The following is a 25,075-nucleotide window of genomic DNA, read 5'->3' as shown; positions in this document are numbered from 1 at the left end:
ATTTCTATAACTACGGACTGCTGGATTTACTTTGGAGTGAACATTTGCTCAGGATAAGATTTTGTTTAAAAAAGGACATAGCTCAGCAACCCTAGCACTGATTGTGATGGGAGAGGTATCGTTGGAATTGGGTGAATCCCCCTTTTGCAATGATCTCACTCCCCAGTAGACCCCTGCATGAGGATCGCCATAGGAGAGATGGGTAGGCGAAAAGCTCGTGGGGCGTTTTTCAATTTTAATTCTAGTTGGGGATTGCCATACTCTCATCCTAACGAGGTATTTTTTCTACCCTCCTTGGGGTGTGCGGGGGGATAATTATCCCTGATCTTCCTCTTATCTTCTCCTTCCTACACCTATGGGGGCAGAAAGCCCACTATACACCAGGGTCTAATTTTAAAATAAATATAGGGGTGGGGGCCCTTCAAAAACTGCATTGAGGCCCTTCTATCTGCCGCCCCCCCCCCCCCTCACGAGGGCAGATGGAGTTGATTACCCCCAGTGTGCCCCCCAGGGCTATAAACACCAGGCATTTCAAAAAGGAGCTAACACAAACCAAAGTAGTGTTGCGGTCTCCCCGGGCAACGAGCCATACCCCCTCTGCAGAAGGGGTAATGGTGTCTGTCTCCCCGCCCTGGTGGCAGGAAGGAGGCTTGTCCCAGTTGTGGCGGTTTCCCTGAATGCGCTCGGGGTGGGGGGGTAGAAATTCTTTTTCTTTAATGAAATAAATGGGTGGGTGAGGCCCATTCTAAATCCCTCGCCCCTAAAGCCTAAACAGTCTTTTCTTTCTGCTCCCCTGCAGACTTAAGAAATTCCATCCAAATGACAGACAAGAGTGCATTTATTTGTTTTGCTTAGGGTATCGTTCACTTGCTATGGTGAATAGCTGCACTTTGATTTGGATGGCTGCCACCTGGGGAAACCCTACCAAACCCAGACCGGTCGGAAAACTAGACACCCGAGGGAGTCCAGTGGTGTGCTTCGCATGAACCCTCATATTCTTACCCACAGTGCCCTGCAAACTGCCATCTTTGACTAAAAACGGGCACTTTCCTGTTAGCACACTTCTGTGAGGACACTTTCTGGAATCTGCAAAGAGCCACACGTTTTGTACCACCCAGCATTCCCCCTAGTCTTTCGATAACAATGGTACCTCACGTGTGTGGGTAGGGCAAGATACCTTGACACATATCCCTAAATTGCTATGTGGAGAGATCAGAGTTTGGGATTGTGGAGGGATTTGGGCAGTGCTCAGCTGCCACCCATGAAAACCTACATTCCCGGGGATTCGAGAGAGGTGTTCCTTGCGTGGACACCATAAACTTTTCTTTCCCACAATGCCCTGCAAACCTCAAACGTTCCCTGAAATCGCACATTTTCCTTACATTTCATTGTGGAAATGTAAGGTATTCTCAAATTCTACCACCCAGCGTTACCCCACTTGTGCCGATAAACACTGCGCCACTTGCATCTGTGTGGTTTGCATGGGTGGCACCACAGCACAGCCGCAAATAAAGCCGCTACCCTGATTGCTTCTCTCAATGTAGCGCTTTAGGGCCCTTTTGTGTTGTAGTCTTGTGGCCCACCCACACAAGTGGGGTACTGTTCTTATTCGGGGACAAGTGGCAACTACGAGGTAGGAAATATGTGGCTCCCCACAGATTCCAGAACTCTGTCACAGATATGTAATGAAAATGGTAAAACAATTCACAGTTGACTTGTGCAAGGCTTCTGGGAAAAAGTACCTCGTTGGAGCTGCGTAAGTCACCCTACCCTCACCCTGGTGTCTAGTTTTTAAAAATGGGCAAGTTTGCTAGGTTTCCCTAGGTGCCGGCTGAGTTAGAGGCCAAAATCCAGAGCTACCCACGTTGCAAGAAAAGGGTCTGGTTGAGTGCCCAAAATGCAACACTGAAGCATCGCATTTTTTCAATTTAGTGTTGCTGGCACTAGGCCTACCCATTCAATTGAAGTACCATTTTTATCGGGAGACTTGGTGGAATGCTGGGTGGAAGAAAATTCCTGGCTCCCCACAGATTCCTGAACTTCTCATTACCGAAATGTGAGGAAAATGTGTTTGGTGTTCAGTTTGAGGTTGTCAAGGGATTTTGGGTAAAAAATGTTTTTGTTTTTTAAACCTGGTGAGATCCACGCAAGTCACCCCACCCCGGATTCCCCCAGGCGTCTAGTTTTCAGATATGTGCACGTTTGCTAAGTTTCCATACGTGCTGGCTGATCTAGGGCCTAAAATCCACCGCTTCCCCCTTGGGGGTAAAAAAGGATCTGTTTTCAGTGGAAAAATGTGATGCGTCAATGTTATGTTTAGGGCTCTTTCCTGTGGCGGGAACTAGGCCTACCCACACAAGCAAAATGTCATTTTTATAGGCACATATATGGAGCATAAATACTAGTATGCTTTTTATTACCAATTGGATGTTGCTGCATTTGTGCTTCCCAATTATACGCCACTGTTCACGAAAGACCTTTTGAAACATAACCTCTTAACCTTACGCTGGTATAGTGTGGGTATCCACAAATTCAGCAATGTACAATAGCCACTGCTCCTAAATTCTTATCTTGTGAACTTTTCAGGAATGCATAGGTTTTGTTGATATAAATGTTTCATTCTACATATTTCACCATAAGAACTGGCCCATACTCTGGACACCATGAAATACCATTGTACGCTGCAACTCAGTTGTTGACTCTGGATACCTTGGGTTCTTGTAGAACCTACAAACACTATATCCCCAAAACCGGAAGGGTCTAGCGAAAGTAATGTTATATTGCTTTTGTAAATCGTCTGTAACAACGTTGCAGATGACAACGTCACAAATGGCAGTTTCCACCCCCCTCCTTTTCACTATTTATTTAAACGATTAGTTTCTTTTGGGGAAAACCTTGAGGGATCTACACATGACTCCTTGCCGAATTCAGAATTTTGTCTACTTTTAAGAAATCTACAGCTATTCTGGTTGCCACCACAAACTAAAAGTAGGCTAAGAGCACAAAAAGTAGGAAAATGTGGCTACCTCTTTGAAAAATGGCTAGTAACGTAATATTTTTAAGAAGTTGCTTTTTTTCCACTCTGCATGTTCCTGAAAGCTGGGAAGAAGGGAGACTTTAGCCCAGCAAACCATTTGTTGATGCCATTTAGGTATATGAACAGTTTCAACCCCATCTCCTCAGATCAATGGCTGGTGTTGATGATCGACAAGTCTTATTATCTTTAAATCTGATTTTAATCTCCAGTTCAGTGATTTGAGGTGGTTTTCTTTACCCAGTTAAACTTTTCTCGTGTTTACATAATGTACGACTTGCCTGACATATTTTCTTAGACATGCTACATACCATGGGTGATAACTTTCCGAGTCTCTAACAGGCGTTCTCTATTCATCAGTATATTAGTGTCCCCTCCTGTTTATATGAGTGGTGTTCTAAGTTATTGATTAAGCCATACTATATCTTTTTGCCCCTAAATTCTTTATCTTAATTTCTTATCTTGATTTTGGAAAAGTCTTTTTATCATGGGGTATAAACTTACAGCGCACGCACCGTTCCCAAAGGTGAGCCAAGGTGACAGTTCATACTTAAAAGCAAAGTGACAGGTATGTTTCAACAAAAATTTCCAAACCATGGTACAACGACAATTTAAACACTGAACGCCGCAACCTTAGGGCAGCTGAACGTTCCTGGAATTTCAAACCCTCCTTGGAACAACTAAAAATCTTTAGAGATGTTAGGAGCTTCTATAACCAACCAATCAAGAGCGCCAAGACAGACTATTTCAGACACCAACTTGCTCAAGCTGCAAACCGCCCCAAGAAATTTTTCGAACTGGTCAAACAGCAATTGATGGCAGACCCAAACCACTCGCATTCCGGAGTCATCCCACCCTCTTGCGATGATCTTGATGCTTTCTTCAATGAGAAATGAAGACTCGTCACCATTGAACTCGCCTCTAAGAAGGCTCTACTCCCATCTCTTGACCTCTTAGATGAGCGCGCAAACCTATCAGTCGGATCACTAAGGACAATGTGTCATGGGGCACCTTAACCCCATTCAGTGAAAAAGACATCAGCAAGATTCTCCAGAACATCAATCCCTCTAACGACTTTTTCGACCCGTTGCCCCATCTTCAAAGAAATTAAGAATGTACTCTTCCCCAGGTTGACAAGGATTGTAAACGCCCCTCTTGCACAAGGCACAATCCCAGACTGCCTAAAAGCAGGTCAGACTGCCTAAAAGCAGGTCAGGTGACACCCATACTAAAAAAAAACCTAACGCAGATAAAACTGACCTCAATTTCCGCCCCATCTCCAACATCCCTACTATAGCCAAACTACTTGAGAAATGCGTACAATCCAAACGTTGTGCTCACATAGAGAATTTCCAACTTATACACCAACATCAATCAGGTTTTCGGAACGGGCATAGTACCAAATCGTGTCTCATGCATGTTATGGATGGCATTTTAAAAATGCTTGACCAAAATGATTCCTGCCTCCTACTCCTTCTTGACCTTTCCTCCGCATTCGACACGGTTAATCACGACAACCTATCCGTTTTGAAGAACAGGATCGGTTTCTCGGGTCTGGTGTTACAATGGTTCTCCTCCTTCCTCCACAACAGATCACAAAGAGTCAAGGCAAACCACTCCCTCTCCAGTACTCATGGGTGTCCCCTAAGGGTCTGCCCTATCTCCTATCCTCTTCAACCTTTTCTTGGAACCTCTAGCGAAATCACTAAATTCCACGAACATTCTCGATCATATGTACACGGGTGACACACAACTTTATTTGAAAATCTCTTCCCTGGATAACATAATCTCACTCAACACTCACCTTAGGCCACACAAAATTGGCTAACTGAGAACCATCTTCTACTCAACACTTCCAAAACCGAATTGCTTCTCATCTCTCCCCCAAACTACGTCCCCAAGCTAGACTTTTGGCTGAATCACCTCACGGCCTTCAACTGCACCCGCCTCTCATCATTGACTCAGCCAAATCTCTCGGAATCACCCTGGACAAGCACCTAAATATGAAAAATCATATCGGCAATGTGTGTTAGAGAGCTAACCACCTGATGATGACCCTGAGAAACATCAAACCATTCCTGCCACAAAAGGATTTCAAGCAGGTGGTCCAAGCTCTGGTCTTGCCGAGACTAGACTACGGCAGCGCTACGCTCTGTGGCCTTCCCAAATACACCCTGGCTCCACTAAGGGCATCACAGAACGCTGCGGCCAGACTGGTCACAGGTACCAAACGGAATGAGCACATAACCCCAGTCCTATAATCTCTCAAATGGTTACCCTACGAAGCTCTAATTCAGTTAAAGGTTGCCGTTCTGACGCACAAAGCCCTGCATTTCAAAACTCCCAGGTACCTAGCGCAAAAGCTTGAATTATCCTGTGGCGGGAGAGACTCAAGAAGCGCTAAGTTTCCTCCTGAAACCACTCATCCTGAGCAAAAAGAAATCTTGTCACCGAGCTTTCTCTGGCACGGCCCCAAAGATATGGAACTCTCTTCTACCAAAAGTACGCAGAATCTCCTCAACGACTGCTTTCAAACTGGAAACCAAGAGATTACTAATGGACAAATTCCTACCTTAAGCTGGGCTAGGTACATTGGCTCGAAATCATTGATCCTCCAACCACTGTTCCATCATGTGATGCTGCGCCTCCTTACCGTATTGTGTGCCCCCCTCGTAGCCCGCTATATAACTGTTTTATGTTACTCTCCTTTGTGTCATTTGTCTGTGAATCATGCAATAATTCTTGGTGTGTATTCTTACTTGATATAGATATTGGGTGGTTGACCTTCCTTCCACCATTTTGTAAAGCGCTCCGATAACCTTTTGGTTCTTGTTCGCGCTATATAAAACTTTTATAAATAAAAATGTTTTTATGAGGTTTGACGAAAGAGCAGACTTTTTTTAGTATGCTCTCCAGTCTTCCACTTGTTGCATGAAAATTTTGGCCACGTCACACATGGGAAGTATTTTCAAGCAGAGCACCAAAATTGGCAGAACGTTTGTTGCAGATTTGAGTCTTCTGGAAAGTAAATGGCTAGAGATTTTCTTTAAATTCTGGCACTTCCACAGACCACTCTTATGTTCTTTTGAGTTCCTGCACCTAGTCTGGTGGTGGTTTTAAGCTGGATCACGTGCAACATACTTTAAACATTTTGGTTCAAGTTTGTATGCGTGAAATTTGTAAAATAAACCATGCTGTTTATAAAAGAATTTGAAAGTAATGACTATAGATTTCATTCTTAACATTTCTTTGCTTTTCCTCAAGTATTTTCAAATGGCTTTTCTTTTTTAACAATCCTTTACAACCCACAATTCGCAAGTCAGTATCTTAGCATTCTTGATATAAAGTCAATACCTCTTAGCTTTTCTAATGCTTGTTGGTTCTTCTGACTTTTACATATTTTACAGAAACATGAAGGAGCTAAGTGTAAGGGGCAGCTTCTCATATTTGGAGCTACAAACTGGGACCTTATTGGCCGGAAGGAAGTGCCCAAGCACCAAGGTACAGTTTACTGACCCGTTGGAGCTTATGGTATTGCTGGTTTCCTCTTGGTTTGTAGCTTGAAGGGTACAATGGGGATCCACTCTCTAGCTGATCTCCCCATATCTGCAGCCACTAAAGAGTTGTGTGGCTTTGGGCCTTCCCCTGTTTGATCCTGATACAAATGTTATTTCTGAGCCCAACAGTAGTTGCGTTGAACATTTTTAATATAAGAATGTTTGAGTTAAACAAACTTGAAGTCAGATGCATACACCCTTTCTGGGGGAAGACACTTACCACCTTTCCAGGGTATGCAATTAAAAGGATTCAAAGAAATGGTTAGCTCAATTAGATCATCTGGATGTTGTGTTGGTATGTGAGCGGAGCAGTGAAACAGGGTGACCAAAAGACAGGCTTCAGCTAAATGTAGGAGAGTCCAAACTATGAAGTTCATATTACTTTGATAGGTTAAAGTTATGCTTTTTGTCTTAGTTGAACTTGGAACTTACAGTACAGTTAGTGTATTTGAACATTTCTACACTATCGCTGAGCCTGGCGTTCTGCTGTGAGTTATCCCCCCCCCCCCCCCCCCCCTCTTTCTCCACCCCCACTGCTCACTTGCTGTCTCGGGCACTGCTCTGAACTTTGGGACATGTTCATTCAATAGTATGTGCTGCCCTCATACATGCAGTCTATTCCTTGTGGTATGATAGTTAATCTAGAGCACCGCAGTTGCTGATAGCTGCTATTCATGTTTGTAGTAGGTAAGGGTTTTATTTTTTAGATTGTCCTGTAATAACCCTTCATGGCTTTCAATTGGACTTTGTCTTTTCCTTAGCTGCTTACCGAAACCTTGGCCAGAACCTGTGGGGACCTCACCGGTATGGCTGCCTAGCTGGAATCCAGGTACGGACAGTTGTGTCTGGTCCTGTTGCAGCGCACAGTTTGCTTATCACTACTGAGGGGAAGCTTTGGAGTTGGGGTAAGCATTCATTTCAACAGGATGCAAACCTTTTTTTTTTTTTTTTTTTTAAATATAAATACAATGTTTCATCTCAAATGTAAAATTAATTTTGATTTCCAATGCATTTCGTAACTACTTGGCGTCTTTTGGGATATAGGTTAAATTGAGTGCCTTTCAAAATAATTCAGAGTGACCTTTTGCATAGAACCTAGCAATCCTGAAAGGATAAGCGCTTATATATATTAATCAGTCTCAGTATATCCTTGTATCGAAGCACAGATAAAAATCATTAGCCTACTATTCCTTGGATGCTCTCGATAACCTTTTTATTTCTGTAGACCCAACGGTATTGCTGGTAATGGGTAGAAAGCTTAAATCAATCTCTGCAAGTGGCAATTACTCTGGGCCACATCAGTCTATCACTGTCATTTGTTTAATGTATGTATTTACTTTGCCCATCCTGTCAGTTAGGTCATAACCAGCCATCTGAAAATTGACGTTCCTTTTTGTTTTCCTTTGACGAGTGTGCCCGGATATGGGTCCTGTTCTCACTCTGCCTTAGGACTCTAGTTGCACTCTACTGATGGGGACCAAATAGTTATAGGCAAACTGGTATAGGGTTTCTTGTGTTCGCTACAGAGACCTAGCCTGACTGTTTGGTGTGGACTGTCCGTAGTCGTGAATGACCAGGGCTGAATTGCACATGGCTGTTTCCAGTCTGATGTGGCATGATGTGCAAAAATGGACTGTGGCCCAGAATAATTAACACTGGGTGGCATTAATTCAGGCAATCCGCCCATCAATGTCTTCATTTCTTCTGTAATAACAAAGCAAGAATCTTTTAATCTCTCATTAGTTTTAAACACTAAGGGCCATATGTAGGTAGGGTCACATTTACCGACTCATAAATACCGAATTTTACCGATTCGGTATTTATGAATCGGTAAATGTGATGTAGGTAATCAATCAGTAAAATTTACCGATTCGGAAAGGGTTGGTAATTTAGAATCTGTATTTACCGATTCGGTAATGATGCATACCTTCCCATTGATTCCTATGGGCCAGGAGGCCCATAGGAATGAATGGGAAGCCAGTTACCATTACCGAATCGGTAAATACCGAATCGGTAATGGGGGAGGCAGTATCATGGGTGGCAGGGTGTCACATTGACACCCTGTTGCACCCCTGATTCGTCCATGTGTGCACATGTGGCGCACATACATGCCCTAAGGGCATGCATGTCTGCCACATGGCACTTTAACATCAGCAAAATATCACGTTTTGCTAGGTATTCGGTATTTATCACCAACCTATATTTGGTGGTAAATACCGAATTCTTATTCCTAGTCCTCACTCATGTGAGTGTTACCTACATATCATTTCAGGATTCGGTATTTACCGAATCGGTAATTTTACCGATTCGGTAAATTACCGAATCCTGAAATATGCCCCCTACATCTCGCATAGCTAAATACCGGTCGGTAACGGGATATTTACCGAATTTCAGCCGTTACCGACCGGTATTTAGCTACCTACATATGGCCCTAAAAGACATTTGCTCCAAGTCCTACGTGTTTTCCAATAGGGTGCTACTACATTCTGCCCCCCCCCCCCCAGCTTTAAAACTAAAGGACCTTTTGACCCATATAAAGATTGATACGTGAAGAAGGTAGTCATTTAACAACACAAGAACTTCTCGACAATGAGTTTGAAAGTGCAGTTTTTTTCCTGTTTATTGCTCTAGAAAGTTAGTTAAATGGGTAGTATGTGTATTTTGGTATGTTTAGAGGCGGGGGAGAGTCGGACAGCATTTGTAGATTTTATTTGCAGAGGAGTGTTCATTATTATTTAGCAAAAGGCCTTGACCCTATGTTTTTGGTTGTAGGTCGTAATGAAAAAGGACAACTGGGGCATGGAGACCTGCAACGAGTGGATTACCCGAAACTCATTGAGTTAATGAGTGAGGAGGTGATGGTGTCAGCAGCCTGTGGACGCAACCATACTTTGGCATTGACAGGTAACACTGATGGACTGGAGAAGCTGTAGTCTGGTAGTGATATCCAGCACAGAAGTATTGATGCTGCTAAACTTGGTATGGGAAGATCTCAGGGCTGGCAGTGACTTGTAAAGTATTGAGTGAGCAACGTGTTGTAGGAATTGAAGGCACTCCAGAGTGTCTGAACTAGCCACATTATTGGGCTTTTAAGGGTCTGATAAACCCTGAAGTTCAAATGAGTTTCCAGCACTTATTGGCCCATAATAGATTCTCTGACGCATCCTCCCAATCTGTAGGGACTTTGAGCATGCAGTCACTTGTGACCTTCAACCAAGGGTTGAAGGGTTTACGCATTAAAAAAAATTGAGGTATTCACTGATCTGGACTCCAGATCAGCGAATACCACAAATTTCTTTTTGCGTTCACTTTGTACAGGATGCTCACGAGCAGCTTCATCCCTCACCAGTGGCCATTTTAAAGGGCACGCAGGGAGTTCCCCTTTGAGGTAATCAGGTGCTTGTTTTCTGAAGTTACAATAACACTAGGGCTTGGGAGAGAGTGGACTTTGTGATGGAGAACTGTCATACAGTATTGAGGTAAACTAGAGTTTAGATCCATCACCCCAGTTATGGTACTTAGCAGCCCCCTCATTAAAGACCAGTGCACAGTAGGAGGGAGACCCATAAAACTGGGAGGAAGTGCAGTCATGAGGAAGAATAAACAGTCTTCTTTGAGGGTGTTGCACACCATAAATGTTCACTTAAGCCTATGATGCTAGTTTCTTAGTTTTGTGCTATTAGGTGGTTGCCCATGTAACCATAGGAAATCTATCCATATCCTAGATATGAAAGAACATGGGTGTGGGTCTTCGAGTTGTGAAGAGGCTCCTGATCAATTCTGCAGTATTTGGAAAATCTGAGGTTATCATAGTTGTCGACTAAATTCCTTCAACTCTGAAAATGGCACATTCTATGATTTTATTTTCTTTCTTTTTCTTCTCGCATGAGTAGTGGAAATAAAGTTGGACGGGGGGCTATGCGAAATTAACGAAGGAGGACCATGATGGGTCGGGCATCCTAATTACCTTAATGATTATTGTATTAATTCAACTTTCACCATCCAGACATCTGGTGTCTGGGGCTTGCCTGCATGATCTAAAAATACTTGTGCTGCAGGGCATTTTGGGCTTCTTAGGTCGGCACATGTGCGAGGCATGCTGTAGTAGGGTATGTTGTGGAAGCATCGTCCACTATCCGCCCATATTTGTCTTTGGCTTTGTGTCATTGTCCTTAAATGCTGGCTTCTGATTGGTAAATAAGCTTTTTAGCGCCTCCTTGGTACCGCCTTATCCTTTTGTTACCACCCATAAAGACTGGACCTTTTAGTGGTCATGTGACACGGTCTGCTTTTTAATAGCTAAGAGCACTTTTTTGTTAATTTTATTTGCAGCGCGGTCCGCTCACTTTAGCGGCCGTGCTTGGTTATTTGATTAATTTGCTGTTTTCTTCTGCGTGAGGGGCACAGGCGGGGCTAGAGCCAGGCACGTCATGCGAGGCTTGTTCTTTTTTAGGTCTCGCCTGAGCCAGCGCTTTAGCGCTGCTCTCGCGAGAGCTTTTGTAAAAGGGGGATTTGGAAGTGCAAACCAGTGCTTTCAGGCCACCAACTTCAGTGCATGTGCGCCGGGCGCGCGCACCATTTGGCAGCCTGGGTGATCATTTCGCGGCCGCTTTGATGTTCTCAGAGAGCCGCGCGGCCACTGAGAACATCAAAGCGGCCGCGATAGTGCTAATTGTTGCTGCTGCTTGCCTCTAAGCATCAGACAGAGCCTCGGGCTGTGGAAAGACAGCTGTACACCTCCGCTCTCACTGAGGGCCCCTCCCTAGGCAAAGAGCAGCTTTCTGCGGCCGGAGAAAACGTGTTGGGAGGAGGCAGAACAACTGATATGCATCTTCAAAGAATACTAATGAACTTTTTTTTTTTAAAGTAGGAGTCCGAGAAACACGAATCTGTGATGTTAAGTGTACGGTCGAGCCAGTCGGCTCGTCAGAAATAGGTCGTCCACAGCCCCTCGGGACGTGTCCCGTGCTTCCGGTTTGTATACCACCGCTTGCAGAGGCACGCATTTTTGACCCATTTCTTAGCCATAGACTAACCCTAATATTTGTGTGTATTCGTTCTGAGGTAAACGTGGAGAATCCTTTACTACCCATTTTATGACGGGACAGCCTGCCCATGGTACAGCGTAGAGGGTGCTCTCCATCACAAAGGGGGCATGCTCGGTGGGTTGGGCGCGTGCAGCCAGGATCTGTTGTATATCGACCACGTCGCAGACTGAATCCCTTTGGTGCAACTGAGGATTGAATTCTTGGATTAAAGTAGTATCGTTGATTGAGGTAAAGCCGTGTATTATTTCAGTGCCGTTTACACCTGTGTTGGTAAAGTCCCCTACATAAATGGCAGGGACATTATGCTACCATTTTGAGGTCGTGTTTGCAGGCCAAAGGTGCCGAACGCATAAGTGCAGAACTGATATTTCCTTTATAGAAACCGAGACGTAGAAGAGTAAGGCTACAAGTTCAGTTTTACACATCTCGCAAATTCATTAAATCCATCTTCCATTTTAAGACAAACCAAGCATTTGCAATGCAATAGGTCTGGCATTACTGAATGTTTGAGCTATTGGTGTATTATTAGCAATGCCAATAGCTTAAACTTTTATAATGCGAGACCTATTGCATTGCAAATGCTTGTCGTTACACAGGACTTTCCTCTGTTAGCTCTGCCCCTACATCTTCTTTCTGTTGAAGTCTGTGGCTGTGCTTCTTCTGTGCCTTGGAGTGAATAGTGATCTAACATTACGTTGGTCAAGATTAAGGCCAACTTCGCCAATGAAAAGGACATGAATATTCATCATTGTAATATCAGTGTGCATCCTGTGACATGTAGTTCTATGATTCAATGTAGTTCTATGATTCAATGCCAGACAGATTACCCAGATTAATTTTCATGACGTCTGTAGACTTGTGGCAGAAAGAAATTGGAATGACTTGGTGAATCAAATGCGGAAGCACGTTGGTGTTTGGCGCTAACATTTATTTTAAATATGGGAATGGCTGGCTAATGTCCGATTGCGACGGGTGACAAAAAAGTAACTGACGCAGGACTGCAAACAGCTGTGCCGGTCAGTGATGTAAATTCTTATTGGCACGATTGTATACAGAACAAATGGGCATCTTAGGCTCTGAAATTATGCATCCTTCATTTCAACACAGCCATTCGTGGACTCAGTGGGGATTTACCAACTCTGGCTACTTGGATCAAACGGCCCTTCCTCCCCACTTTTTCCAGGTCTCCAGTCATCAGCAGGGCAAGCATGTCTGGAGCCTGCCGCCAAATTGCAACGCCAACCTTTTTGCTCAAGTAGCACCTTTCCAGTACCCCCTCGGATGCTTTAAAACTACTCGAACGGCGTATGCCCCAGTGAGTTATTCACACACCTGCATGTTTATTTTTAGCCCCCTGCCCAGCTCGCAATTTCCCACGCTTAACTGCGACTGCATCAGACGGAGCCCACCTCTGTTTACATTTTATTTAGGTCCATTAGACCTTGTTTAACACCAGTTGAACACTAAACAACCCTGGCCTTGGCACGTCTCCCCTCTTTCGTTTTTAACAAAGGGGGAGCTGCGCACACCATGTTTGTAAGTAGGCAGCTGGCATTGTGCTGTTGTGGGGTTTGTGGGAAGGCAGCCAAATTCAATAGTGTAAGAGTAAACACCTATGCCAAATTTGTAAACCAATTAGAAGCCCATGAACCAAGAAGCAATGCATCAACATGTAAGGGCATATCTTAACAGAAAACAGTAACAAAGGCAAGGATGACTGTTGTAAAAATCGATAATCTCTAAATAGTTCTCAATCAGAGACCATTGCCCCATTCAGGAGCTTGCCTTGAATGATAGCAGTGCATTAGAAAAGACCACTCTCCGTGGGCCTCATTCACAATGTTTTTTTTTTCTGACTGCAAATGTTGCTTACTGCAGACAGATGTTGTTTTATGCTTAAAATACAACCAGTTTCACTGAAATGCTCCTAGGTAAAAAAAATCTTTGAGTATTGTTAGGCCCCAATGGTAATATTGCCTTTAAGGAGCCACCAGCAGTATAGATGCCTTCTTCAAAAACAAGCATTTGCAATGCAATAGGTCTAGCTTTTGCGAGAGTTTAAGCTATTGACATTATAAATGTAAAAACCTAAATAAAAGGCATTGTCATTTACAATGCCAATAGCTCAAACTTGCGTAAATGCGAGACCTATTGCATTGCAATTAGTTTTTTTCTTTCTAGGTACTGTAAATAAACTGAAAACAGTGGAGCTGCTTGACCTTTCATACCCACTTCCTCTGGATTAAATAAGATAAAATTCACCCACCCCATTGGTGTATGTACCAAGAGCAGTTGGCAGATTCCTCATACCTGCACTTGAATTCACCATGTGATTTAAGATGGGCAGGAGGCAGGCGGGCTCCAGATCAGCCCTCAGCATTGTGGCGGAAAAGGCAATCTTGCCTTATTTGTGCTTTTCTGCTAATTTCTGAAAAATGTTTCTGCTCGAAAGTCGTCACTTCCACCAAGTCCTAAACGTCCAGCTCACAGATTGGGTTCTATACAGTTCACACTTGATGCTGGCAACGGATGCACTAATTCTGGCTTTTTTTCACTTTTCCTTGCAGAGTCTGGCACAGTGTATGCTTTTGGGGAGAACAAGATGGGACAACTAGGTATAGGGAATCAAACCAATGCAGTTCCCAGTCCTACGCAGGTAACTCAGCATCTCATCACTCTTTACATCCTGTTCTCCTCGTCCTTTCTTCCATCCTCGTACACATTTTTTTTTCTCAATTCATCTTACCTGCCTTGAATCTGCTATGCATAGTAGTTTTTTTTTTTTTTTTGCTCATCCCTTTCTTTTGTAGGCAGTGTCTGATAATGTTTATTAATTTCACAAGTCAGTATTTCGCCACCCTTTGATTTTGACTTAAAAGGGGCTAGGTCAATGGGATGACTAATAATATTTTTTTTTATTTAGCTCCACAAACTGATAGCATCAATGCCGGTTGGGTCGAAGTCTGCTGTGTTCTGTAACTTCAGCAGGTGGGGAGAATGTTTGGAGGCAAGGACTTTGTCAAAGCGTGGCAGATCCAAGACTTGTTGTCTCGATCACGCATAAGATAAAGTTACAGTGTAACTCTAAATAGAACTTATCTGCATAGTGAGTTATCGGAGTTATCCTGAATTCTGACTTGATCTGGTTCCCATGAAATTATATTGGCTGTTCCTATGCTAGCAGCATGCCCGCCTGTACCTTTTCACTCCAGATTTCAACAAGGGAGCAAGTCCAACTTTCTCCATGTTCATTCCAGAGTTTTCGCTAAAGACCATTTAGAGGAAACAAATTGTACTAGAGTGGATTGAATCACACTTTTTACATAATTTTGCTATTTAAAAAGTAATCTCACTCAAATCCGTCCAAATGGGTGCGTTCTTCAGCACGCTTTCCTTAAAATAAAGTCTAAAGTAGTCGCACTACATTCAGCAGCACATTAGAAATGACATTGCTCATATATGAATCCCAGATCAGCCAGTTGGTTTAGTATAAATGTGTTCATAACCGCATGCTTTCAGAACTAAACTACTAGCACTTCTCAAAACAGAAGTGTGAAGGCATGCCATCAAGGCATAGGCACAACGCATAATAGCATATCACCATTCACACAACTATATATGCTAATGACCCACCTCTCCAACAGCATATCCCACAAAGACCACTCTTTCTCCACATCTAGTGCTTCGCAAATGTTTAACTGAGAACATGCATCTGTCAGGCAATGAGCATGCTTAAAAAGTGGAATGATGACTGTCTTGATGTAGCACTACAGCAGTTGTCTTCACACCTTGTAATGCCACGCTCCTTGAATAAAAAAAATATACACCTGGATCCCCAGAATGACAAACTCATTTTTTCACATTTTTATAATATTGCCAACTCTAATACTTATTTAACTCCTTGCCAATTCAGACATAGCAGTTATGTTCAGCTATCCATTTTAAGAAATGCAGTCAAATAGATTGTTGCCAACCAGCTACAGCAGCCTGGTCTTGCGAAAGTGTGAAAGTATCTGCAGTGTGAACCTTAATCAGAAATGGGGGCAGAGACTTGTTGGGTTATTTGAATGTGCACCACCCTTATCCCGCCCAACACCTGTTCCCGCCCATGACATGAGTGACCAATGTTACTAATGTCCCATTGGAGTGGCTTATAGTCGGCCTTTTTTTCCTTTTAAAATAAAAACAAAAATAATAATAATCCTGCTTGTTTAAAGGCATGATGCTCCTCTTGGCTAGTGCCCCACAACCACTCATGAGCTCCATTCTGGCCCCCCAGACCTCTGCCCTATAGCCTTACATTTGCAAACAACGAAGTCTGACCTACTCGCGTGATGACACATTCCTAACCTTACTGACAAATTTGTTGACTTAAGTGTGCAGCGGTAACCTCCCGACCTATTGGAAAGTCCACTCCGGACTACTCTGTGCTGAGTGTCCACACAGTAATGGCAGCCTGTGATTAAGAAATGCCAAATAGCAATACATGAAAGAGGCACTTGAGAAAATTATATTCATCAAAGCCTATCGTTTTTCTTAACATCTGCCTCCTCTTCCACATTTCATGTCTTTTGTTTATCACCCTGCCACTTCCAGGTAGGATGTCACTTGTGTCATATGACTACCCGTCTCCTTGGGACTGGCAGTGAAGAAAAGGACCTCATTTTGTATAATCACAATCGACCCCAAGTTTATTGACTGCTGCTGGATTTCCACCCATGTTGTGCAATGGCCCTGCTGTTTAGTCCTCAGTGCATGTGCTGTGATCCCCAAATTATGTGTAGAATTGGCTAATGCCCGATTAGCTCATTTACACACTTGTCAATCCCTAATTTCTGTAGTAGGGGATCTCTGTGTATAGTCATAATCTATGAATAATACCCGCCCATGTGCGGGGACCCCGGAGCAATCAAAAATATCTCTTAAGCTGTCCCGCATTTGCAAACCTGCAAAGACACTTAAGAGACAGACAAAATAATACAGCCTAATCACCACAAGGCTGCACTGGCCAGCACTTCCTCTGAAGTGAACACAAAAGCCAAAATAAAGTTGAAATGTCATTTTTATTCACATTTGACATGTTCCTTTATTATCACACACTCCCTTCACCAAAATCCCTTTAAACAATAGAGAGGAAGGGGTGGACAGACAAGCCCTATAGGCTGTCATTATGTGTCTGCTAAAGGGATACCGTGCCTTTAAGAAACTCTCCAGAGACCCCCGGTATCCCAGGATGCACAGCCAACACAAGTTACTTTCAGTTCTTTTTTCCGGCTCCTGCTAGCAGGACCCTGGAGCTTGAGCTCTACCCTTTTGGGTGGTTTAATTGATTAAAATCGGATTTTTTGGATTAAAAGTGGTTTCATTCGACGTCTAAAGCCTTTGTCTACTACTGCCTGCAATCTGGAGCAGTTTTGGCCCACTCTCAGCATGGCTTTATTCGATAAATGCCCTGAGTGTGGAAGGAAGAAGGCTAAGACGGACCCACATGAGGTGTGTATCCTCTGCTTGTCGCCCTCACATGTCCCAGCTGCCTGTGACATCTGCAGCACCTTTTCGAAAAGGACCCTGAGGTGCAGGGAGAAGACTCGCCTTCAGGGACAGGAGAAGCAGAGGACCGGTGGGACTTCAGGGCATGGAGGGTCCCATTCCCCCTCCTCCGCCCATGCTTCAGCCCCTGGAGGGACCTCCGGGCAGGGCAAGGAGCAGAGACGGCGCCTACCGGCTGGTAGGTCGCGTTCGACGTCGAAGGCGACGACGTCGACGGCGAGAGAGAAGGCACCGGTATGTTCGCCGTCGATCCAGGGCTCTGGGTCGCGGCAGCCTCGGCGTTCGACGTCGAGGGAGGGGCCGGCGGGACCCGGGACAGGGTCGCCGTCGCAGGTGTCACGGTCGACATCCGCAACACATCGACGTCGTACCGAGCCCCATGGACTTCACTCGCCGCCGTCTACCCACGGCTCGACGCTGACGGAATCGACGCCGAGACACAGGTCGACGCCGAGACACAGGTCGACATCGAGATACCAACGATCGACGTCGAGATACCAACGATCGACGTCGAGATACCAACGATCGACGTCGAGATACCAACGATCGACGTCGAGATACCAACGATCGACGCCGAGACACCGGCGGTCGACGCCGAGACGCCGGCGGTCGACGTCGAGACGCCAGAAGTCGACGTCGAGGAGGCAGTCGACGTCGAGGCAGACACCCCGGCGACGGCGATCAAGGCGGGGTTCGACGCCGAGGAGGCATGGGTCGACGTCGAGGAGACTTGGTTCGACGTCGAGAGGACGATCGACTGCGGGGCGGCACTCGTCGTCGAGGGCGCAGAGACGCCGGTCGAGGTCGACGTACAGTTCGACGTCCCAGACATCGGGGAATACGTCCTCGGTGATTACGATCTCCAGTCGGGGATCGGGGAGACGCGGACGTTCGCCTTCGGTGGCTTCCACGCGGGACAGGCCCGCCAAGAAGAGGAGAGTGGCCGCGAGCCCGGACAATGATGATGGGGGCTCTCCGGCTAGAAGTGATGGGGCTTCAGATCATCTGACCCCGCTGCGTACCCAGCGGCCGCCTTTGCCTCCGGTGCCCGACCTTCCACCGGAGCCTGCCCTGCCTCCTCCTCTTCCTCCTCCTCCTCTTCCTCCTCCGCTGCCTCTGCCCGTGCCTCAGCTGCCTGCTTCGCCACCGCAGCCACCGCCTCCTCCCCCGAGGGTTCCTCACCGGCAGAGATCTCGCTCTCGCCCTCGCAGGCGATCACGGAGTAGGCGCAGATCCTCCACTCGCTCTGGACATGGTCGACGGAGGTATCGGTCTCGTTCCAGAGGGTCGAGGGGCACGTACTCTTCTGGGGCTGGCAAGTATTCGCCCTCGCTGTCGGAGACGCCTCCTACCCGCGTCTCTCCAGTGGATGACATTGCCACGTTCCAGGAGGTGTTGCTGAGAGGGGCTGCGAAGTTGGGGATATCAGTGACTACCCCTATTCCCACTACTTCTGTGATTTTTGAGACTTTGCATAAAGTACATCTGTCGCGCCCCCCCCTCCCGCTGGTCCCAGGGCTGGAGGAACCTGCGATGGAGGTGTTCTTAACGCCGGCCGTGGTGAAGCCGGCGCCCTCGAGACTGTCAAAGAAGTACAGGGCTCCTGACTCGGATCCGGCGTTCCTCAGAGTGGACCCCCCACCGGATTCTGTTATCGTGGCGGCGGCTCGTAAGCAACACTCTACGACGCCTTCCTCCACGGCTCCCCCGGATAAGGAGAGTCGCAAAATGGACTCCTTGGGGAGGAGGATGTGCTCCACGTCGGCTACTACGATGAAGGCCGCTAGCGCCTCCGCTCTGTTGGGGCGCTATGACAGGTCTCTTTGGGACTCCTTGCAACAGTTCGCGGCCTCCCTGCCCAGAGACAAGAGGGAGGATTTTCAAGAGGTGCTGAACGAGGGCATGATGGTCTCTAATCAGATCATCAGTGCGGCGGGGGACGTGTCACTGCTGGCGGCCCATGGGTACTGCCACGGCATACATATGAGGAGGCATTCCTGGCTGCGGCTGACTCCGCTCAAGCCGGAAGCGCAGCAGAAGATCGCCAATCTACCATTCTCTGGCACGACGCTATTCGGGTCACATGTGGATGACGAGATGGCCCGCATGAAGGCTGAGGCGGAAACTCTGAAGGCGGTGGGGCTGGAGCGGCCTAAGGAGCAGAGGAGGTCCTTCCGTTCCTCGGGCAGGCGCTACACCAAGCAGAGTGGCCAAGGGCGTCAGTCGGGCCCCCAGCAACAGCCCCAGCAACAGCAGCAGTACCAGAGGCAGCCCTTTCAGAAGCGCCAGAGGGGCAGAGGCCAGCATCAGTCCTCGGCGGGGAACAAAGGCCCGGCCGGGTCGAAGCCCTGAAAAGTTACTTCCCCCTCATCCGTTACCCGCTCCGGTGGGGGGGGGGGAAGTATTCAACACTACCTGGCAGAGTGGAGGACAATAACACAGGACAAGTGGGTGCTGAATATTGTTTGCAATGGCTACTGTCTTCGTTTCACCAGTTCGCCTCCACAGATTCCACCAGTGCGCTCCTCCAACATGGTGCGGGAGCTCCAGCGGGAAGCGGACGTTCTGTTAAAAAAGAAGGCGATAGAAGCTGTTCCTTTGAAGCAAAAAGGAAAAGGTCTCTACTCGCGGTTCTTTCTCGTAAGAAAAAAAGACCAGAACGAGTTCAGGCCTATTCTGGATCTGCGTCAAGCAAACAGGTGGATCCGCCGAGGAAAAGTTCCGTATGTTGTCCCTGCATCAGATTTACCCTCCGTTGCATCGAGAAGACTGGCTGTGCGCCATAGATCTGCAGGACGCTTACTTTCATGTGCCGATCGCACCAAAGCATCGCAAGTTCCTGAGGTTTCTGGTAGGCAACAACCATTACCAGTATTCCGTACTCCCGTTTGGCCTGAAGTCTGCACCACGGACGTTCTCCAAGTGCATGGCAGTGGTCGCGGCACACCTGCGGAAGACCAAGGTGTTTGTGTACCCTTACCTGGACGACTGGTTGATCAAAGCGTCCACTTATCAGGAAGCCCAGTGCCATTTCAACAGGACGGCGGCTTTGCTTCACCGTCTGGGGCTGCACATCAACATGACGAAGTCAGTGCCGATCCCGGTGCAGTGTCTCCAGTACTTGGGGGCTTCAGTCAATACCTTGACCGCAAGCGTGTGTCCTTCGGAGGAGAGACGCTTATCGATCCGTGGGAAGGCTCTGCATCTCATCTCAGCCCGCTCTCCTACGGTGAGGACGGTGTCTTCATTACTGGGGTCGATGGCTTCTTGCATCTTCCTCACCCCCAATGCACGTCTGCATATGAGGCCCCTGCAGGAATGTCTGGAGGATCAATGGGACCAGAGGAGGGGGCGTTGGGAGGACAAGATCCAGTTGTCTCAGCACGCTCGGCAGTCTCTGAAATGGTGGTGTTCCCCAGAGAATGTCTGCAAGGGGACCCCTTTTCACAAGGACATTCCGGCCCAGACCATAGTGACCGATGCGTCTCTCCAGGGCTGGGGAGCGCATTCGGGCCCTCTTCAGATTCAGGGGATATGGTCGCAGATGGAGACGACCTACCATATCAACTTTTTGGAACTCAGAGCAGTACACTTGGCCTTGAAGGCGTTCCATCCCTCCTTCAGGACGTCCTCCCTGCTGGTTCAGACGGACAATACTACGACCATGTATTACCTCAACAAGCAGGGGGGCTCCCGGTCACGCACCCTGTCTCGGGAGGCACAGGCGATCTGGAACTGGCTGGTGGCTAGGAATCTGACGATCACGGCGACCCACCTGCCGGGAGTGCAGAATGCCCAAGCAGACGCGCTCAGCAGACTCGTTCAAGAGAACCACGAGTGGGTGCTAAACGACGACGTGCTAAGAGACGTCTTCGCAGAATGGGGCACTCCGGATATAGATCTGTTCGCTACGGCAGAAAACAGCAAATGCCGCGACTTCGCGTCCAGGTACTACCAACCAGGGACGCTGGGGAATGCACTATGGATCAGCTGGTCCAACAGCTTTCTCTACGCCTTTCCACCCATTCCCCTGATTCCGGCGGTGCTGATCAAGCTGTCGCAATCCAGAGCCAGAATGATCCTGATTGCTCCGGAGTGGCCGAGACAATGGTGGTTCACCGACCTTCTTCACCGGTCTGTTCTGCCACACCGGCGCCTGCCGTGCCGGCCGGACCTTCTCACGAAGTTCGGAGGGCAGATGGTTCACCCCAATCTCTCGTCCTTGAGTTTGGCAGCATGGCTCCTGAGCTAGTGCAGTATGGACACTTGAACCTGCCTCAGGACTGTATGGAGATCTTGAAAGAGGCTAAGAGACCGTCTACGAGGACTTCCTACGCCTATAAGTGGAAGAGATTCTGCTTATGGTGCAAGGCGAAGGACTTTGACCCTACATCCTGTAAAGAAGACGTTATTTTGCCTTATCTGCTGCAGTTAGCTCAGTCTGGGCTTAATTTTCAATCTATTAAGGTTCATCTCGCAGCTCTGACTGCGTATAGGAAGGGCCCTTCTCAAACCTCATTTTTTTCAAATCCCTGTGATTAAGGATTTTTTGGAGGGTTTGCGTAAGGTGTTTCCCCCTGTTAGAAGGCCTTCTCCACCTTGGGAATTGAATGTGGTGTTATCTAGATTGATGAGGGAGCCTTTTGAACCTATCCATAAGGCTTCGTTGCAGCATTTGTCTTGGAAGGCTGCCTTCCTTGTAGCCATTACATCGGCCAGGAGGGTGAGTGAGATTCAGGCTCTGTGTTGCCAAGAGCCGTATACTGTTTTCCATGCTTCTAAAGTAGTGATGCGTACCCATCCTAAATTTTTGCCTAAGGTGATATCAGATTTCCATGTGAATCAGATGATAACTTTGCCTACGTTTTTTCAGCATCCTTCCTCTCCGGCGGAGAGGTCTCTGCATTCACTTGATGTGCGTAGGGTGTTGAAATTCTACCTGGATAAGACAAAAGATATCCGCAGGTCGGATCAACTGTTTGTTAATTATGGTTCGGTCAGAACTGGTTTAGCTACCTCAAAGCAGTCCATTTCCAGATGGATTGTTTCCTGTATTCAGCTTTGTTACCAAAAAGCTAATAAAACATTAGGGGGTAAGCCTACGGCACATTCGACTAGAGGCAAGGCGGCTACCACCGCTTTGCTTAGGAATGTTCCCATTGCTGACATTTGTAAGGCTGCCACCTGGAAGTCAGTCCATACGTTTACAAAGCATTACTGCCTGGACTCTGATGCTAGGGCAGATGCGCAGGTTGGACAGGCTTCGCTAAGGAATTTGTTTGCACAGTGATTTGTTGGTGGTTGGTCTTACTCCACCGCTTCTTGTTGGTTGGGATGGGCTTGCCATTCTATTCATAGATTATGACTATACACAGAGATCCCCTACTACAGAAGGAGTAGTTTCTTACCTGTAACTCCAGTTCTGTAGTAGGGGTATCTCTGTTATAGTCATAAGCGACCCTCCCTCCTCCCCGGTGGAGTAACCTGACGGTATCAGGCCTGTTGTTATACACCTTCAAAAAGAACTGAAAGTAACTTGTGTTGGCTGTGCATCCTGGGATACCGGGGGTCTCTGGAGAGTTTCTTAAAGGCACGGTATCCCTTTAGCAGACACATAATGACAGCCTATAGGGCTTGTCTGTCCACCCCTTCCTCTCTATTGTTTAAAGGGATTTTGGTGAAGGGAGTGTGTGATAATAAAGGAACATGTCAAATGTGAATAAAAATGACATTTCAACTTTATTTTGGCTTTTGTGTTCACTTCAGAGGAAGTGCTGGCCAGTGCAGCCTTGTGGTGATTAGGCTGTATTATTTTGTCTGTCTCTTAAGTGTCTTTGCAGGTTTGCAAATGCGGGACAGCTTAAGAGATATTTTTGATTGCTCCGGGGTCCCCGCACATGGGCGGGGATTATTCATAGATTATGACTATAACACAGATACCCCTACTACAGAACTGGAGTTACAGGTAAGAAACTACTCCATATGGTGCAAGAGGTACCCAGGGCTATTAAGTTATATCTCACTAGTGGGTGGCAGCCCCTCCTACAGTGAGAAAGTGAAAACATAACTTTATTTTGCTATGTAGGCTGCAGTGGCCGGCCTAAAACTCTCCTGCCAGGTCCGAACCTTCCATTTTAAATATAAGAAGCCACTCTTGGACGGCCTGGGCAGCCCAGCCTTTTTTTAAATAAGCCTCTGGTTGAACTTTACCTTAAAAGATGTTCCTTACTTTTTGCTTCCTTTTCTTCTAGATCCTGTACAATGGTCAGCCCATTTCCAAAGTAGCTTGTGGGGCAGAGTTCAGCATGTTGGTTGACTGCAAAGGTAACCTGTACTCCTTTGGGTGTCCAGAGTATGGACAACTTGGTAAGTGATTGTTTTATTAGGATGCTGTATAAGATATAATTTGGGGTTCGAGTATAAACCCAGTGGCATTGTGTTTTCTGATATTTGATCCCAAATCTAGTTTCTTCTTAAGGCAGCCCATATTCACTACATAATGCCACACCCTTTTTTCCTCGGAGGCAGATGGGGGGGGCAGGCATCCTCCTTTCTGTAGTGTTTGAGGTCCTGCAGTAAAGCATCACATTGATCTGCAATTGGGTGCTGTCTCGGACCTCTATTTCCCTCCCTGTGGAGCGCACTCCCCTCCGCTCACAGGTCCATCTGCTTGCCAGGATGCCCTGGAAAGCAGGTGAGTGGATTTTCACCTCATTGTGATACATTGTTTGGGCAACTGGAGTAGAAGATCTGTACACATTGTAGCTACTTTATTTTGAGGGTCTCTAAGAATGTGCCTATTAGGCAGGCCTCGATAAAGGTCCACTTTGCTATGCCCGTAACAGCTGCTATTGCAATCTGAACTGACTCCCAGTAGTGTTGCTGCGACAGGCGATCACAAAGGCCATATCTGAAGTCTGTGGGCGAGTGGCGGCAATGAATGCAGTCAGTATTTGCTCCTGGAAACAGGCAAACAATTATCCATGGCGTCAAATTGTCCCTATGTAGAATACATTTGTAGAATATTTAATTGAATAAGCGAAACTGTGCCTTTCTGGAGACATTTTGAGGGTACCCCTGGGCCCTCTGCCATTCCTTATTGTGCAGTGCCCTCCGCGTTCCTCCCATGTCTTCCTTAGGGAATGTTTGGAGACCTTGCTGTGATCTCCGATTGCCCTGTGTTAACAATCTGTCCGTTCCCCATAGTATGTGTCTGCAGTAGGGAATTGGTAGGGGGTGCGGCTGTGGTCCTGCCCCAGTGCCTCCTAAGTGATTCCCCCTAATCCTGCGACGTTGGAGAAACTGGTCTTATGGGAGATTAAGCTGTTCGTGTAGCATGTGGAAGTCAGTAAATCTTTCCCCCTTTTTAGTACAAATCCCCAAAGCTGTGGAGACTCTTTTCCTCCCACGTCTTAAACCCCAGGCCTGAAAGTGTCCCTGACTCCATAGGGAATCCACCAAGAGGCACCGCCAGGACAAATGTAATGCAAAGCCTTTGTATGTGAAGCCCTTTTTAGGTCTCGCCTAGCGGCGCAGCGCATGCGCTGTGCGCCTAGGCGAGATCTCTTGTCGGTTTGGTGGGCGAAGGGGGACAGGACATGTGCACGCGTACCAAAGACAGCTGATGTGCACGCGTGGGGCTCGTGTCGTTGGCACAAGGGACAGCAGATGTGCTCACGTACGGAGGGCAGGAGATGTGCACGCGTACGGCTCCCGGCATTAGCACAACTCCTGCTCTCTTGCTCCCTCCCTCCATGTCTCTATCAGTCCCCTTACATTGCAGAACATGAGTGATTTAATGAACCCTTTCCCTGCCGTGGTTTCTATGCCTTGTGTGTCATATTTAGATGTCAAAAAACGTTTAACACGCCTCGAATACTGCGAGT

The 25,075-nt window shown here is 46.8% G+C and overlaps 1 protein-coding gene across 2 annotated transcripts in view; it reads left to right on the top strand.

Annotated features, from left to right (window-relative positions):
- RCC2 (regulator of chromosome condensation 2) overlaps positions 1 to 25,075 on the top strand; it is a 115,030-nt gene that overhangs the window by 21,541 nt on the left and 68,414 nt on the right. For both annotated transcript variants that reach the window (XM_085608651.1, XM_085608652.1), the window contains exons 3-7: positions 6,442 to 6,535; positions 7,353 to 7,496; positions 9,364 to 9,495; positions 14,207 to 14,295; positions 23,441 to 23,555. In XM_085608651.1, the coding sequence (XP_085464777.1) occupies positions 6,442 to 6,535; positions 7,353 to 7,496; positions 9,364 to 9,495; positions 14,207 to 14,295; positions 23,441 to 23,555 (574 nt within the window). The remainder of the gene's footprint in view (positions 1 to 6,441; positions 6,536 to 7,352; positions 7,497 to 9,363; positions 9,496 to 14,206; positions 14,296 to 23,440; positions 23,556 to 25,075) is intronic.

Source organism: Triturus cristatus, chromosome 1_2 (genome assembly GCF_964204655.1).
Source record: "Triturus cristatus chromosome 1_2, aTriCri1.1, whole genome shotgun sequence".
NCBI classification, from domain to species: Eukaryota; Metazoa; Chordata; class Amphibia; order Caudata; family Salamandridae; genus Triturus; species Triturus cristatus.
Note: the sequence above shows the minus strand (reverse complement) of the source record. Positions and strands in the feature narration are given on the sequence as shown.